This window comes from Onychostruthus taczanowskii, unplaced genomic scaffold (assembly GCF_017590055.1).
Source record: "Onychostruthus taczanowskii isolate IOZ18803 unplaced genomic scaffold, ASM1759005v1 scaffold20, whole genome shotgun sequence".
NCBI classification, from domain to species: domain Eukaryota; kingdom Metazoa; phylum Chordata; class Aves; order Passeriformes; family Passeridae; genus Onychostruthus; species Onychostruthus taczanowskii.
In genome coordinates, this window is record NW_024499240.1 from 1,135,890 (window position 1) to 1,154,091 (window position 18,202).

Genomic DNA, 18,202 nt, shown 5'->3' on the forward strand with positions numbered 1-18,202 from the left:
GGTTCCAGTATCCACCAAGATTCCTTACTGAAGAAACATCCTACTTTATCCTACTTCTACTGACTTGATGTCAGCAGAAATGTTACAGGGTGAGCATTTAACAGAACGGGTAGCACTGTGCAGCTGGCTATTCCACAGATTCCACGTCCTTCTGAAAGCTTCATATGGTAGTGAAGCGTCCTTGAAAAATGAAATGCTAAGCTGTGTCTCTGGCTTGAAGGGGGCTGTGCAGAATTTAAAAGGGCATTCAAGACAGAAATTCTTTAAAACAAAGATTCTTTCCTCCTTTTTTTCTTATGGAGTGTGAAGAAATGGCTGCCTGTTCTAGATACAAAAGTGAAGACCAGGGCTTTGAAATATGGACAGCTTCAACTGATGTGAGCATGTAGGCTCTTCTACTTACAGGATTAAGTGATTACAGTCTATTTTGAAAATTAAATGTTTAAAATGTTCTTTTTGGCCATTTACTCTTGGAATTGGTAAGTATGGTAAGCTGCTCTTGTTTTCAAGACAATCTTTGCAATTAAGGTTGTTACTGATATTGCAGGGGCCTGGGCTTTTAAAAAATATTTTGAGAAGCTTGGGAAGAAACTGAAAAGGAATTCCATAATGATAGGGGTGAATGGACACAGTCTTTCTTATTCTAGCTCACATCTGTGCAGGGCTTGAAAAAAAGGGTCAAAATACAGCAATCAATGCAATCTGTCAGAAATTTGACTGTATTTGAGTTCCTGCAACTCTACTGCACTGGGTCTACGTTAAAAGAATGACAGCTGGAGGGAAATACCAAGTCAAGAAAGTGCATCTTCACTCTTTCCAAAACTGAATGCCTCCTTTCTTATTACATGTGGTAGCAGTGCAACAGTAAAAGGGTAGTTATTGTAAAAACCCAAAAAACTCTAAGTAAGCCACTTTCTTCTTTCTGGCAGGAAATAAAAACTGTTAGTCATCACACTGGCACCAACCCTGTGGCTTCTGTGGCTGTTAACAAGCCTAGCAGAGCATCCTAGGGAAAGGAAGAGGATACGGATTTGATTTTTGTTTTCCTGTAATTTTCCCTCCTAAATGGATAATCTTAAATATTGACATCATCCTCAACAGTTAATATATTTTAATATTTTATTTGAAATATACTGTTATTCCAGGAATGACACCATACAAGTAGAGTTACACTTATAAATAAGCAAATAGTGTTGAATATGAATATGTAAAACTATTTTCTTCTAGTGCGCTGCAAAAGTGGTTGTAATTTCTTAGCAGGGGGATCAGTTTCGCTCTCATCTCCTCGAAATTATCCTCTTGCAGTAACATGTTACATGATACTACATCTGGCAATATAAATAGATTCTATTTGGTATTGACAAATAATGCAGCAATTTTTCTGTATTATCTTACCTGAACTTTCTTTGCATTGCACTGTTAGTCACCACACTGAAGGTATTGCAATTATAGCTGCAAGAAAGAAAGACTGTGATCTGTGGTAAATAACAAGGGGAATAAAAAAAAATGTTTCCTCACAGCCAGTCCTTTGTAGGAAATAGAATAGGGGTTATTTGGAAAAGACAAGGCATCTTATAGCCATCATAACTCTGGATTTAAATATGTTATATGTAAGAGTGCTTAAGAACTGACTTCAAAGTCATTGCATAGGTGACCTTAATTTGTGAACAGCATCATTTTTTCAGGATGTTTAAATATTAATAGCATCCTTTTGTCCCTGCCCTTCCCGTTTCTCTCCCCCTGAAAGTGAAACACTTCTAGTTAAAACTTACATTTAATTCTGTTGCATTACAGGAACTGGTGCACTTCATTTGTAATCCTATAGGGTACTAATATTATTATTATTGCAATTTAAGAGATAAATAGTTTCCTCTTTCCCCTCTTTTATTATGTTTGTGTATATATTTTCAGACATGATTCTGGACCAGCAGGTGGGTTCTGGGCAGCTCAGTGAGGATGTTCGTCACAGAGTGCATGAGGCATTATTGAAACAGCATCACCATCAGAACCAGAAGAAGCTGAGCAACAGGATCCCAATTGTAAGATCCTTTGCTGATATTGGAAAGAAGCAGTCTGAGCCCCATTCCATGGATAAAAATGGTAATGCTTTATTTTGCATTTTGAGCCTTCAATAGCATCTGCCTGTTTGGTATTGCATGTGCTTTGTACCCACAGCTTAACAGTGTGATTCTGCTCTGAAAAGCTACCCTGTAAAAATGGTACTTTTTGCATGAGAGTGGCTCCTCTTGTGCATTCAGAAATGTACCTGCTCAAATTTGAAATCTGGCTACCTTGCACAACTCGGGACTGGGCAGAGCTGTTCAAGGGTCTTGCTGAGGTGTTGGAAGCTGTGCTGGGTATCCTGGGTAACTGGCATGGTGTGTTATTTCCAATGCAGCTTTAGGTATCCTGTGCAATTTCTCAGACTGAGCTTGAGCATCTTTGCACAGGGTTGTTCTGAGTTGTGGACAAGTTCCATCAGTGCCAGGAATATGGTACGACTATTTTTGACTTCTGTTGACTCTCCAGGACCTATTTATTTAAAAGGTGGTGGATTGCTTAAATAGTTTCTAAGTCTACAACAGTGTATTCATTAGCTAGACCTCAACTGCTGCTTCAGATTTTATAGGTGAGTTTGAGGGATTGAAAAATGAGGCAAACATTTCAGTATGACACTGTTGGAGAGATGTCACAAAGGCTGTACCTTGTTCTTTCAAAAAATCCCTTTTAGGAAAATCAGAATAATGCAAATGAGATGTTTGCAGAATGGTTCTAGAGTAAAATGTTTGCATAACTTTTTTTTCCCCCTTGCTTTTATAGAAGACCTTACAAGGTGTATTATTGTTGCAGGTTATCATATTGAAAGATAATTTCTTATTGCCACTTCTTATTGCCACTTTGATTCCTTATTTGCATAAACAAAGGTCTGTGTTATGAAATTTGCAGCCAAATTTTGCAAATATTTTTCAGTTAACTCCTATTCCACAAATCAACTGTAGTGAAATCCCAGTCCCTTCTGCTGTCACTCTGTTTCAGAGCCCTACTGAGATCTCTTTTCACCTTGGGAAGTGGGGAGTGAGGAAACAGCCGTAGCACAGGAAAGGTCAGGATTGCAAGAGGAATTTGTGTGCTCTCAGGCATAGGACAGAAGGCAGAGAGCAGCTGAGTGGCTGATCTGGAAAGATGGGGCTGCTTATATATAATAAAGGTTAATTTGATTTCAAGGAAGAAGGTTTCTTTCAATCACTGCCATATATAGTTTCAGGAGATCTAAATCTAGTTGCTTCCCTGGGGAAGATTCTAGACCTAAAAGGCAACATGCAATTTCATCTGATGAGGATATTAAATAGAAACCTTAATTGTGGCAAAGTGTCATTGTAAGAGTAAGCAAAAAATAATATTTACTAAGATGTGTGTGATCATGCATATGAATGCACAAAAATAAATGTAAGTAGGATGATTGTCCATACTTTTTAAGGCAACTTTCTTGTTGATTTATACAGCTTTTGCGGATGACTTTAAACTAATATTCAGGAGACACTAGAGAAAGTTAATGATATAATGATCCTGCACTTAATTTCCACAGGATGTAAGATGGCAGCTTGCATTCCATTAAGCTTTTTTGCACTAGATCTTATGTAATAAATAGGCATTAGTTGCTTCAAGAAGAACCTTCAGAGCAAATTATCATGAGCTCAATTTCAGTAACTTTCTGTGTCTGTTAGTGGAACTGATGCAGTAATTCACTCCAGAAACATCTTGCTTTTGCCTGAGTTTCTTCTGGCAAACTTCCTAGCTCTTCCAAAATTCCTCCCCAAAATAAATTCTCATCAGGATAGCATCTAAGTCCATATAAAACACACTAATTTTATATACTCAGCGGTTAAGCGATCCTCTTAAGTAGGGAGACATATTACAGTTTTTCATTTGTCTGCCCCTGTTTTGGAAGATGAAAAAATGCCAAATACATAGTTCATGTGCTTGTGTAGAAATGTCTCAGAGTGCTTTGATTTCTGTTAAAAAAATCTTAGTCACTTTTACTGTGTTAATTTAAATTCAATGTACTAATAGACATAATAAAAATTATATATGTATGTAAAAAATAGAGATTCAATAGAGATTCAGGAAGCTTATGAAAGTATATCAGATTTCTATCTAAATTACAGTGAAAAGTCCTAAGCATGAACTTTTTGGACAGAGATGTTTTTAAATCAATTTGAGGCATTGTTCATCTACTTGCATGCTTGAAGTGCTAATGCATGCTTGGCTGTCTCCTGCATTGACCAGCAGCTTTGGAAGGGACACTTGTTCCTGCTGAAATGCGACATGGGAACACTTTTTCTGCACAAAAGGAAGCTGTCTTTTTGGTTAAATTTGGGGTTAGTGTTAGACAGTTGAGCTGGAAAAAAATCCTTAGCAGTTTGTTGATTGTAAAAAAGGTGATTCAGAGCTCAAAGTCCCTGATCTGTGGGTTATGTGGTACAGCTGAGGATTCAAACTCCCTTCTTTGTCCAAGTTCTTGACAATAGTAGCTTATCAATGTGTCAATTTTCAGATGTTCAAGAGCAAAGTCTGAAAATGAATACATAAATTAATTCAATATATGGCAGCACTACTGACAGGCCATTGTGATATCTTTGCTGGAAGATAGTTGTACATATGTTCTCCCTCCATTTTTCTTTGTTTATGAATCTGTCAGACCATCTAATTAATTTGCTTTGTATTTAGTAGTATTATCTTTTGTTTACAATGGCTTTTCTTCACATCCTCTGCAGGGCTAAGATGTCAGGGTGCTATGGATTTACCATGCATTTTTAATGCTGCCATGCTGTGTTTAACTTTCACTTTTCATTAGGCATCAAAACTGTGAGAATTAAAAGCCTGCTTTTGATGTTCCAATAAAAAACGACAGTCAAATTTGGCATAAGAGCAGAAAAAATGATTTTTTTTATGGGCTAATTTGACACCAAATACCCAAAGTAGAGGGTGGCAAGTGATTTTAGCATAAATACTGTAAAAGAGAGGTAAAAAGATGAAATTTTTCATTGGTAAAATGAAAAAAAATTCATCTTTAGAAAGTTTGCTTTATAAAGCAATTTAACCTATTTTTATTGAGATGAGTAGGTTTCACACTCTGATACCTCTGAGCTGTGTTTGTAAATTCCTATGATGTGGCCTAAAAAGCCAAAGACAACTGCAAATATATGACACCTCTCTGTTTTATAGGAGTGCTAAAATAATTTCATAAGCCGCTCCCCTTTTATAAAAGGGATTCTGAAATTCAGAGTTCAAGCACATGTGGCACGAAAAAATAACTGATGTGTGAAAATGTAGGAAAAGAAATTTTCATCACATAAACATTTAAAGGTTTTGACTGGCTATTTCACTTTTAGACTAGGGACATGTATGTTTTATTCATTTATTCATATATTAAAAAAAATTAATGAAATCTAACAGACATTGTACTGGTTAAAGCCCAAGAGGAAGGAACTTGGGAGAGGAGTATGGGAGGCTAAGTTACTTTTATTTTCCTGCACCTTGCTGAAGTGTTCTTTACCCACAATAACAAGATCTTATGCCTGTTTTCTGTTCCATACTTATGCCATTTATAAGAGTTTCTTCTGCCTTGACATCAGAGCAGGCACATTGTTAGTGTGAAAATTGGGTTGCACCACGTGTCATGTCTGATTCTGAGAAATTCTGAAATTCCAAGCAGAGGTTTATTTGTATTCTAAGGAGCTTGAAGGAAGCAATGGCATATTAGATTTGGGATCTCTGAAGTTAATAGCATGAGCTGCTGAAACTGTTCATTTTGACATGTTCTTTTTTTAAACCTTTTCCCAGTTTTTTCAGGTAGTGTGATGGGCTGGTTTGGACTTCATTGTTTTGTGGCAGCATGAGCACAAGCAGAGGTATTGGAACCTATGCTTGTCCTAATTTAGGATAGCATCCTTCAGTATTCTGAAAAGTCAAAATTCTCAGTTATGTTATGGTGTTAGTTACCTTCTTCAGTTTCCCAATCTTTGCTGAAGATCAGCTTGATTTGGAGCAAGCTTACAGCATGTGAATCTCCCATGTCAATACTATCACGTGGAGAAAGCTGGATATGACCTGGAGCCCCATGAAGAGGGTGGGGAGGGATTCCTAAATATATGACCATGCACTTTCATTTTGTGAGTAAATCACAACCAATACCATCGATATACTCACAAGTTTTCTGAAGTATTGGATCTGGATCAGGGGAATTGCTTCAGCTTTCCTTGAAGAGAAGACAAACTCAACGATAGTTAATTCTGCCTTAAGGTTGCTAATGCTGTGTTTCTTGTTTTAGATTCTTCTCAAATGTATGTAGTTTAATCAGGTTGTATTTTCCACAGGTTTTTATACTACTAAAATATAACTTGTATTTATGAACATTTTCATCTGATATTTATTCTTTCTTTCTCTACATTCCTGGTACCCATGATAAAATGTGTAATCTGTATGTATAAAACTATCATTCATCTTTGTATTTCTTTATTTTGCTCTGTCTTTGTTGTGTCTGTCTCTAACAGGCTCATCTCATCTCTGTACCTTCCTCATCTCCTATCCTTTGGGTTCTGTAAACTCCCTGAAGGTTCAGAGGTAGTATAAATACCTATTTTTGCTTGGGCTTCAGATCATTTCAAATGTACACCCATGTCTTCCTATCAATTTCCTGTCAGCATGCAACTTCTTGCTATAGTGATTTTTAAAAATACCACAGGCCTTTGTCTGCAGCTGTGGCACACTGAAGAGAAGTTTTTGGGGAATTTGTTGTTTTGGTGGGAGGACAGTGCCATTTCTTTATTAAGTTCATTTTCTTGCATCAATTTATAAAACTGCAAATCACAGCATTTTAGTTTATACTGCATGACTTCATGTGAATTATACTTGAGATATTCAGACCTAGCATTAGAAAAACAGCTAAAGTGCCTTCTTCCTCGTCCTCTTAAATTGTATATCATTAGTGAACATCAAATCTCCCTGTAGTTACGGAGGTACAGTGGGAGTTACATGATTCTCCACTCATTGAAAATGTTGTTCATAAGGAGGCCTAAAGGCATAAACACAATTCAGCCTGCAGAGATGCTCCGTTAATTATAATTTTATCATATACTGAAGAAAACATACTGTTTTCCAATCTTTGAGTTTTGATCTGGACAGTGTTGACCATTTAGATTTAGAAAATTGGTGACTAGTTGTAATGAAAAATCTGGAGATTGAAGAAATTTGAAAATGAGGATTTTTTTTTTTTCCTGAATGGGAAGAAGTATGTATGGCTTAGAAAAATAAGCAATTTATTTTCTGGTTTAGTTTCCTTTGCTGTGTTGGTTGCATCCAGTTCGTTTCCATTAACTGTGATTTGTGTCTGACTACACTGTTCTGAGTTTTTGTCATTGATGCTCTAGAGACATCTTGGATTTTGAATAACAACCACAATACAGAGTTAAATGTCTTAAGTTCTACATTTTGGGGAGGAAGAATATGTTACATGTGGCATTAATTTACTGAGATTTTTTAAAAAAAATTTGCCAGGACTGTCTCAAAAATGGCAAACTGTATCTGCAAATGCAAACTTCTATTGCTGTAACAAATGTGGACCTTATTTTGATTTATAAGTGGCTTGACTTTGCATGCAAGAGTGCTTTTTCTGTGATTTCTTGCTCTAGTCAAAGTTCTGGCAATTTCACATTATCTAAAAAAGACACATTTTTTATATATGCAAATTTTTAAAACATACATTTAAAACTGTGCTGATATTGGCTTTTTATTACATAGGAAAGCTGTTACATCAATTATAGCATGGTTTTATCTGTTATGTATTAAGTTTCTTTGCATGTACCCTGAATATTTCAATTATACCACACTGTGCATTTGATTCCTAAAACTGTGTGAATGGCTCTGATGAATTCTCGAAGAATGCAGCTCTTCACGTGCTTTATGTAGGTAGACTGCAGGAAAAATCGAGGCTTCAGCTTTATAATGACTGAAAGTATTACATTGCACTCTTGAAGAACAAAGTTCTGTATTTACCCCATACAACATGTAAATACCCGTTTTGCTTGGAGTGCTCGAGTGGGGCTGGTGAGGAGAGGGCAGGAAAGAGTGGAATGGTGAGGCTGCTGCTGTTCTTGTTCCCTCTTGTAGGAAGTTGGTGGTTTATGCCTTCACCATTTGTAGCATCCTAAACCCCATATTTTCAGCTCAAACAAAAGAAGTAATAAACCATGACAACTGTTTAAAATCTGGCAAGAGTCTGGGGTTACTTTGGTGGGGTTTTTTTTTGTAAAAAGAGATTACCTGTTGTCTCTACCTTGTATCTTTGATTGTTACTCAATACAGTAAAAAACCCAAACTTGTTGTTCCATGATCCAGAAAGCTGTCCAAAGTTGTAGAGCTATTTAAACATGTCTTTCTGCCTCAAGGTAAAACTTGTGTTCTTTCAGATTACTCCAGCATATGGGTAAATCAAAGTTTGAGGTCTTCTGTTGGCACAGAAAAAGAACATATGCTATTCTTAAAAACTTCACATCCTTACTGGTGGTGGCTTTTTATTCCTTATATGTATATCTTTACATATTTTTCTCCTTAAAAAAAAGTGGACACAATGTTTAAAAGTCCTCTGGACTGTTATGCTGATTGCTTTTGACACCTCCAATTATGATGTTAAAACTTCAGCATCTAAACAGGTGGTCCATGCTTTGACTCCTTTGTTGGTCACTATATTTTTCTCTGGCAGATATTTCTGCTCTCATTTTCTTGAATTTTTGGGTCCAGAAAAAAACATGCAAATGCCTAATTAGCAACAGAAAGATAATGAACTGCTATTTCTGTTACTTTCCCGTAGCTTCTTTCTAATGTATTATATATATTAGTATGCATAATTATTACAACTATTTCCCTTTTCATACATCCTGGGGTATAGAGGGATGTTTCAAAGGAAAAAATGAAGAGTCAGCAGGTTTTATATGACTAGATTTTAAGTTTTTTGGGAGTAAATTAAGACAAACTTTCACTGAGCACTTTATGCTTTCTCTATTTGAATAAGTGGAAGGGTTATTTTTGTCACATTAATAAAATCTCCAAAATAGAACAGAAATAAAATTTATACACTTTTTATATTAATGATTTTTAATAGCTGTAATACTACAGGATGATTCCTGTGAAAATAATTCAAGGACTGCTAAATAAACAATATAGAAAGAGAATTACAATGTGGCTGGAATACACTTTCTAAAGATCATGGTGTAACAATGATGGAACTCTGTTTTTCTTTCAGTTTCTAATTAAACAAAACAGACAAATTGAATGTTTGTAAATACCTTGCATATGTAATAATTTCTGGCTTCTGTTTTGCAAAAGTTTTCTCCTGTGACATGTAGGAATTAATAGGCTCTTTTTGTATTCCTTTAATTTACATTAATATGTGGATTTCTAAAATCAATCCTTTATTTTTGTCATATGTAAATTTGAATCCTGACTTTATTTTTATTCTACTTGCTTAGATTTACATGCTTGTCATGTCTGTTTATTTCACTGCAGAGCCAAACAAAAGCCCTGATTTCTATTCTTATTTTGATCTGTCCTTGCCCTGAATCAGAGAGAAAAATGGAAATACTTGCAGTTTAAAGACAGGATTTCTAGCAATATATTTTTAAACGTTCTGTTAATGTACTACCTAATCAAAGTGCAATATCTGTCTGTGCTTCCAGGATGCACACATGAGTCTAAAACCTGTTTTGTGTCATGGGAGATTTGTCTAGTGGAAAATGACATGTTGATTTTCCTGAAAACCAGCATTTTCCTTGAGCAAGTATTTCAGTTGGGAATTCATGACCAGACTTATGGTTCCTGTATTGCTCAGCTGTGACAGAAACTGGATACTTCGGCATTTTGGCAGTGGCTGAGGGGCTCTTGCAAGTGTCTGTCCTGCTCAGGCTGGATCCTGCAGAGTTCTCGGTGCCCAGGCTGTGGCTGGGGACGTGCCTGGGCTGCAGGTGTGAGCCCCAGCAGTGTGAGGGGCCACACTGCTTTTGGCTTTTGGCTTTTGGAATTGCCCAGACAATGTGCCTAGCTTAGGACTTCTGACTGTCTTCATCTTCAAATATCATGAACATATGGTCTTTGTTACTGTGCAAGTTTAGGTTGATTTTCACCAGAACCAATGTTTTCACATCATCATTTCTCAGTCATATGAAAGACTTTATTCACTATGGAAACAAATATATGCTGGGCACGAGATGCTGACTCTGGGCCAGCTGGACTCTGTAGTTATTTCTGGGTATGTGTTAGGGCAGTAAGAGATAGTTGGCTCATATATTTGGTACTTCCTCTTGTACTTTACTGTGGTACTCAGAGCTGTGTGTGGCTTCTGATGTGCCAGAGAGGGAGAAAGAGTGAAGGCAAGCAGGGCATGGCCAGTGCCCCTGTGGGCTTTGTGCCCTGTGGGGTTTGTGTCAGCCCCACTCCCTCGATGTGGGCACGGTGGGCTCTGGCCATGTGCAGGGACAATGTTGGCTTTAAGTAAAAATATGCTTTGTATGACATAGACTTGTTACTTGACTTGGTTTTTTTCTTTTTGAGCTTTTGTTAGCAAAATCCTGTTTGCCAAAAGACTTGCTCTTTGTTTCCACAAGACTGAGGTGTATTTAAGCATTTCTTATCTTGAGATATTTTTAAAACTTCTTTAAAATATTTTACTAAATCCTCAGTGGAATTTTTTAAAAAATGTGTTTACTGAAACATTTGTTTTATACATGTCCATAATCACATTTTTCAATACTGAGCTTATAAATCAGTTATTTTCCAATATATTTTTTTATACCAGTCCACTTTTATGTTGTTTTTTGTAGTTGTTATAATCAGGACATTCTTATACATGAGTAACTTCGTAAAAATTTGTAATCCTATTTAGGTTAATGAGGAATAGTTTTGTAGACACATATTACCCAAAACTGGCAGCTCCTCAAATTGTTTACAAAAGCTATGTGAAGGCAGGACTTTCCCCAAATGTATATCTTTAGAATTGTATGCTTTAATTGGTATAGAAGTTTTGTCTTCTAATATCCAATTGCATCTTTTATATTTTCAAAATTACCTCCTCACGTTCCTAAGTACACATGATGAATGTTCTATCTTTTGAGAATGTGCTATTCTAAATAAGTTTTTAATTGAAATGCTGTGTTTAGGTGCCTCATATATCTATCATATGAAATGTGTGCAGAGCTCTAATAATTGTGTTATTGGATGTTGCTTTATTTATACAACTGTTAGTATTCTGTAATAATGATACTTTTTTTTAGCAGGTCAGGTTGTTTCCCCACAGGCTACTCCAGCCTGTATTGAAAACAAAAATGATGTGAGCAGAGAAAACAGCACTGTTGACTTTAGCAAGGTAAGTGTTCACTACTGATGGTGAAGAGAGCTTCCTGACTGCCAACAGATATTTAAAATGAAATAAAATGAATCCATGCAAGTCACGAAAATCTGTAAAGTATAGATTTTACTTTAACATTGAAGTTTTGTGTGCACTGCAGTACAGTTTCTGTATGACAAAACAGAATCTTACATTTTCTTTCTAAATTATATGTAAAAGAAAATCACAGTTTAGGAACACAGATAAATTTAATATCATAGGTGTATATTTGTAGGGGAAATTTTACAAATTAACAGAAAATTATCTAAGTAGGAAAGTAATTCAGAATTCCTATAATTCACATTTACCTCAGATTTTGACTCTCTGTAGAAGTGATGTGTGAATGCAAACTATGCTTTTTATAACCTGAACTCGTGGATTCCAGATGTCTCAAACAGAATGTGTTTCTGTAAACCTATAACTTAATTCTTCTGGCAAGCCAAGATCTTTCAGTACACTTTACAAAAGATGTTAACTGTTCAGTAGTGGAGACTGCAATGACAGTTCAATGTTAGATAGCAAAGAAAAGCAAACAGCTTCTCAGCTTTAATGTGGAGGAGAATCCTAATTTGTGTAAGAAGTCTGTGTGTACCTAAGACAGTCACAATGGATACAGATGACAGGCCTGACAGGGATAGATGGCTTCAGCTGACACATTAGTGCAACAAAGGTTGAGTAAGTGAAGAAAGGTGATTTAAACCAAAATTCTGATGAACAGCACTTTGAGTCTGTTGAATTTTAATGTTAGTGCAGCTGAGCTAAAAGTAGAGTTATGTGATTGCTCCATCTGGTGCCAGACTTATTTCCTAGCAGCAGTAGCTATTTGCATCATTTGAATTTTAGACTGAACATTCCAGACTATGAATTGTATATGGCTGAAATAAAAGGGGAAACTGATCTTTCTGTCAATGACAATGAGAAAAAAGGAAGCTGGCTGGGAATGTATTATGAACCACATTTCTGTTGAGGCCGCAAGAACATCTATAAACAGTGGCAGGTTGTTAAAAATTTAATATGAATCCTTTAAACATATTTCAAACTAAAATTATAATGCTTTAAAGAGCCAAATACAATATTGGTTTCATGATAATTATATTAAAGTCTTAAGGAAAACTAATTCATTTTGCAAGTATTCTAATATCAAGATGTAAAATTTGTGAAGGTTAGAAAATATAAATAAAATTGTCCATTCACAATTAAGCTATGCAAAAGTGAAGGGAATGACTTAAGTTTCAGTAGCGCTTTTCTTGAATATTGAGTTGCTTTGAGTGTTGTAGGATCCAAATCCCAGTCAGTTGTCTAACTGCAATTTTGTTTGTATTAAACAAGAATGGAAGCTGCATCATTTGATCCTTCACTCATTATTTTTGTAGTGCTGAAGCTTTGCTGATCAAAAGAGCTATTCCCATTTAAACTAGCTGGAAGAAATCAACATTTCATCTTTTTCTAACCTCAACAGTGATAAATACCAACAAGGAAGTCAGGAATATGAAAGGAACAACTTTTGTTAGGAGGAATGAAATAACAGTAAAGGATTGTAATCCAATACCTTTCTTTTTGACTGACTTTAAATAGATCCATTTATCCTTTTGAAGATGCATAAGTGCAGTTTCCCCTTGAAATGTGCTATTGCAATAACTCCCAACGGTTATAATTGGAATTATATGCACAGATTGAGAGGAAAGTAGAGCAGTACACTAATTTTCTCTTGAGTATTGTGATTTCTTGCTCTAATTTTGTTCCAGATATTAATTTCATTTATCTTCTACAAAAAAAGCACCTTTGACTACCTCACATATTCTCTCCTTGCTCATCTGTCTCCCTTGGGCTATGTCTAATATTCCAGATTTGGAGCTGATTCAAAAAGCTGACTTAATCTGGATATAGCATTGAGACTGTGTTGATTGTATTGGTACCTATGAAAAATGTGAGACAGGCACTGAAAGCTGTCTTGAGTGTTACTTCAGTAGCATGGAGAGTTGGTTTGTGTTGCTTGTAAATGTGTCACTCCTCTTCCTCTGCTGCCACCACCAGGACTTGGTGTTCTCAGGGTGAGGTGGAGGTGATCTGTCACAGCACCACTTTACCCCCTGTCTGAGCAGAATGGGGGTGATGGTTTAAGAACTTCAGCTGAGCAGAATGGGGGTGATGGTTTAAGAACTTCAGCTGGCTCACTTTTACTTTTTATGCCAAAGACTGAAGGGAACATTAATTGTCCTGAAACACAAAATGTATAAAGAGACTGTACCCACATCCCTTCTCACAGCAACATTCCTGTGCTCTGTGTGGAATCTTTATTTCTGAGACAGCCCCCTGTCCCATACTGATAGAGTTTGGTCTTTCAAATACCATGGGAAGCAACTGACTGGTGCTGAATGCTGGTTGACCCTGCTTATAAATACATTTGATTAATATGTTTTACTAGGAAGGGATGTTGGGTCTTTAGTTTGTCTTCATGTCAGTTTATGTTTGGTTTCAGGTTAGATGTCCACCACTACTCAGTCTTTGAGTTGCCCTGGAGAGACGTGGGCTCTGCATTAGTCATTCAGTTTCATATTTAATTGAAGCTTGCCTGGACTATTTAGGGTCAGGTCAGGAAGGTCACTCAGGTTAGGGTATAGATTAAGATGCACATCAGGACTCTCCAGCTAAAGACCTGGGATAAGAGGTATATTATGGATAGGTTAGATGAAGCATTCTAAATATGTAGCTTCTGCCACTGCCATAAATTAACTCCAGGACCACCTCCACTCTCATTAGGTAGTGAAAGCAGTTCCTTTGGGGTTTGGGCGTGTTTGCTAAGTTTGCTCCTCTGCCAGCTACTTTCCTTTTAATGGGTCTCTCTTCACTACCTAAACAATATCAGACAATATTAGAATCCCAAGCTGATAAATAGTACAGGAAATATCTGGAAATACTTTCTTGTAGTCAGGAGACAGAATGATTATTTCAAATTTGAATTTTGTGATCTGTATGTTAGAGGACCTCTATGTCACAACTGTAGCACTTTGTTATGCTACAGTTAATTATTAATTAATTATACATTAATTAATTATTAAAATTATACATTAATTATTAAATGTTAAATGCATTTAAATGTTAAATACATCCATTCACAAGGTAAACTCAGCACAGAATGCAGATTTCTACATGCCTGAAAGATGCTTTCTTCCTCTCAGTTACAAATAACCTGTTACACAAAATTAGGTGCAGAGTGAATCTTAGTTATGTATTTAATCCTGAAGAGTTATTTCATTATTTGAGTGGAGAACAGAATTTACCTCACTTTTTCAATTTACCTTGAAAAGTACTTGGTCTCCAATCTTCCAGGTAGATCTGATAATTTTTTAACTTTGTGAGGTGTTCAGTCATCTTTGTAGCTTAGGGAAGCATAGATATCTCTTTGTGATCTCAGAAAACCAAGATTTCATTACACAGGCAACTGTGTTATATCTGAATTCTGATTTAGTGCCAGAGCCATTTGCAAAAAAACAATTTTCTAAATATTACCAAAAACTATGCAAACTAGTACTGACAGATGGCTGTAAGATAGACATTAAAATGGTCCACTTTAACAGTTTATATTGGATTTGGTTGCTGTTGTTGTGTTTAGATTAATAAAAGGAAAGCAAATGACAAAATTCATGCATTTTGAAATGTAGACAATACTGCTGCATAATTAAATCAGACATACATTATATACTTTATTACTCCATGACAGTCTTTGTTACAGAATGAAGCCTAGTGTCATACAATCCTACACAAATGTCATGATGAAGCTGTGTCTCTGTTTTTCTATCATCCTGCAAAAGTCAGCATCACTGCCTAAAATTCCAAAGTTTTTCTTCTGCTTTGTTCTTTCCATTTGCTTGAGACTGCCAGTGCTCATGATAGCTTATATTCTGTTACTTTCAGCTGAAGGGCATCTGTCTTCTGTAAAACCTGAAACCAAAAATGCATCTCAGAGTAGAAAAAGGAAAATTGTGTGTAGTGGAATCTAGTGCTCTCCTCAGTGAGATAATAACACAACAACTGTGAGCTGAAAATAACTGATTTCCAGAATTGTTAATTATGGAAAAATAAGATGTCTTAATTTCTTCTACTGTTATGGTTGTTATTAAGTACTCATGCTCTTATGAGTATAGATAAAAAGCATTACTAGGAAATGAATCTTATATTCTTAAAAATATTTTGAGTTTGATTTGTTGTCTTTATAAATTAATTCTGCAGTGCTTTGTTTCCAAGAAAAATCAGCCAAATAATTAATGTCCAGTTTGGTTTAGAGAATAATTTTTATTAAAAAAAACAACCATTCAACAGAAAAGAACGGTGGAACTGTATAACTGAAATAGCCAAAGTTATAGTGCAGTGATCAGCAAGTTTCTGTCAACAAAGCAGGGGGAAAAAACCCCTATGAGTAACTTTTAGGTTGTAATTTAATATACTTTCCCCAGGTTGACCTACACTTCATGAAAAAGATACCACCTGGAGCTGAAGCATCAAACATCTTAGTTGGTGAACTCGAGTTCCTGGACCGAGCTGTTGTGGCTTTTGTTAGGTTGTCTCCTGCAGTGCTGCTTACAGGACTGGCTGAAGTTCCAATTCCAACCAGGTACAGCTGGGCTGATTTTGCTTTGCGTTTTCCTGAGTACCTTGTGGGGACAGTGTGATGTGACCCTTGGCTTTGCCGTTTACTGAGTGAGGAATTCAGTTTGCTCTTTATCAAAGACATCTCTCTGCCTTCCACTCACCCTGTAAATGATGTGTGGGTATATTCAGACTCATGCTACTTTTGAGTACTTCACAGATGTAGAAATGTAGGTTATAACACACAGTTTATTCTATACAAACTGGTATTACGCCAGATGAAATATTTCACTAAGGTGAAATATTCAGCTTCGCAGGATATTTCACCCAGAACTGAAACTACTTGTGTGATACTGCATAATTATGTACAGAAGTAAAAAAATGAAGAAGGAATTGAGAAAAAGAAAAAAGTAAATTGTGTGATTTGGTTGACTAGGGATAGTGAATGAATGAGTGGATGGACAACATGCTGTAAATTTGTTCTTCAAAAATTTTTACTTCTTCAAAAATATACTTTGCATGGTAGGGAATGTGACTTTTAATCATAATTATTTTTTTTAGATTAATTTTTTCTATGTTGAAACTTTTTCTGATGGGGTACTTTGATTCTGAAAAAAAATCATGAGGCATTAAAAAAAGAGTCTAAAATAGACCTTGTTTTCAAATAGAAGACATTGGGATAGATCTGCTGTTACATTGTGTCCTGCTGAGGTTAATTCAGATCAAAACTCCAGACTGATTCTCCCGTATCTGTGTTCACTGACTTAACTATTATTGCAGAATCCACCCCCACACACCTTTTCTTTTATTAATTTGCGCCTATGTTTGTACACACATTCTGTCTTTCTTTCCCCTTCACTCTTTTAGTTTCTATGAAGGTGGAATTCCAACAGTAGGCAGTAATGTATTCCAGTTTGAGATGCTCAGGACACTCACATGTGACTCTCATGTTATGCTAAGAAATGCTGCAATGCTGAGATCCTTGCTTCTAACCAGATAAACATCATCTTTGAGCTGTACTTTGTAGTTACTTTGGATATTATTTTTTTGATGTTTTCTAGTTTTTGCATATGTATAAGAAACACTGAGGAAGTGAATTGGCTTTGGAAAAAGCTTTTCCTTGTAACCACCCCCAAATTCCCACAAAAAAAACCCCCAAAAACCCACCAAAAGGAAAAAAACAGATTTCTTGATTTTTGGTCAAAATAAAAATAGTTACAAATTAAGACAATTAAATATTTCTGCAAAAAAAATTTTATGTAAAAAAAGTAATACACATAAAAATATTGTATTTTGCATTTTAGCAAAGCTGAGAATTTTAGTTATTTCACTTGAACAAATCTTCTGCCTTTTATTGAACTTTACTTGCCTACAGCCTCAAGTAGAGACTGTCCAGAGCCTTAATGGGAGTTAAAATGATTTAAAAATTAATTTTATTTGGGTTAATTTAACTTATCCAATATTGCAATAATTTATGTAACCATAGGCATTCTGTTGAATTAACAGAATTAAATAATGTGTTCTGTACATAGATTACAATTGCATACATTTATTGTGTAAGTTAAGGTTTGTTATGTAAGGAAGTTTTGGTAGCCTCAATCAAGACTGACTGTTAAGCTTGTGATATATTTTTGGAAGCTATTTTCATACTCTTTTTCTAAGCAAAGCTTCATGTTTAAATGCATGTGTGAGGATCTTGAAGGAGATTATATATAGTGTTTATCTGAGAGATTCTTCCCGTCCACATTTTAAATAAATATTCCTGTAATATTTATATTAATTTTCAACCATCCGTGCTTTATGATTTCTCAAATTTACTTTTAATTTGCAGATTTTTGTTCATTCTTCTTGGACCACTGGGTAAAGGCCAACAGTACCATGAGATTGGAAGATCAATTGCAACACTAATGACAGATGAGGTATTTTTATTCACGGTTCAGTTTTGTACTAACTGAAGAGGTGTAATAGGGAATCTCCAATCCTTCAGATGAAAAGTTGCTAATCATTCTGGTGATGACAACGAGCATTCTAACTCATTTCATGATCCTGTGACAGCCCAGATTATGCTGCTGTAAGGGGATAACAAAATGAGAAACAATATTCATAAGCGAAGATGTCTTCACCAGTAAGGTTCCATTTTCCACAGTTGCTTTCCAGTGGATTTAATTTTGTTTAAAC

The 18,202-nt window shown here is 35.7% G+C and overlaps 1 protein-coding gene across 1 annotated transcript in view; it reads left to right on the forward strand.

The window, feature by feature from the left end:
- SLC4A10 (solute carrier family 4 member 10) overlaps positions 1-18,202 on the forward strand; it is a 112,934-nt gene that overhangs the window by 58,433 nt on the left and 36,299 nt on the right. Inside the window, exons 6-9 of the mRNA XM_041403572.1 lie at positions 1,912-2,100; positions 11,325-11,416; positions 15,892-16,049; positions 17,856-17,943. Coding sequence (XP_041259506.1) covers positions 1,912-2,100; positions 11,325-11,416; positions 15,892-16,049; positions 17,856-17,943 — 527 coding nt within the window. The remainder of the gene's footprint in view (positions 1-1,911; positions 2,101-11,324; positions 11,417-15,891; positions 16,050-17,855; positions 17,944-18,202) is intronic.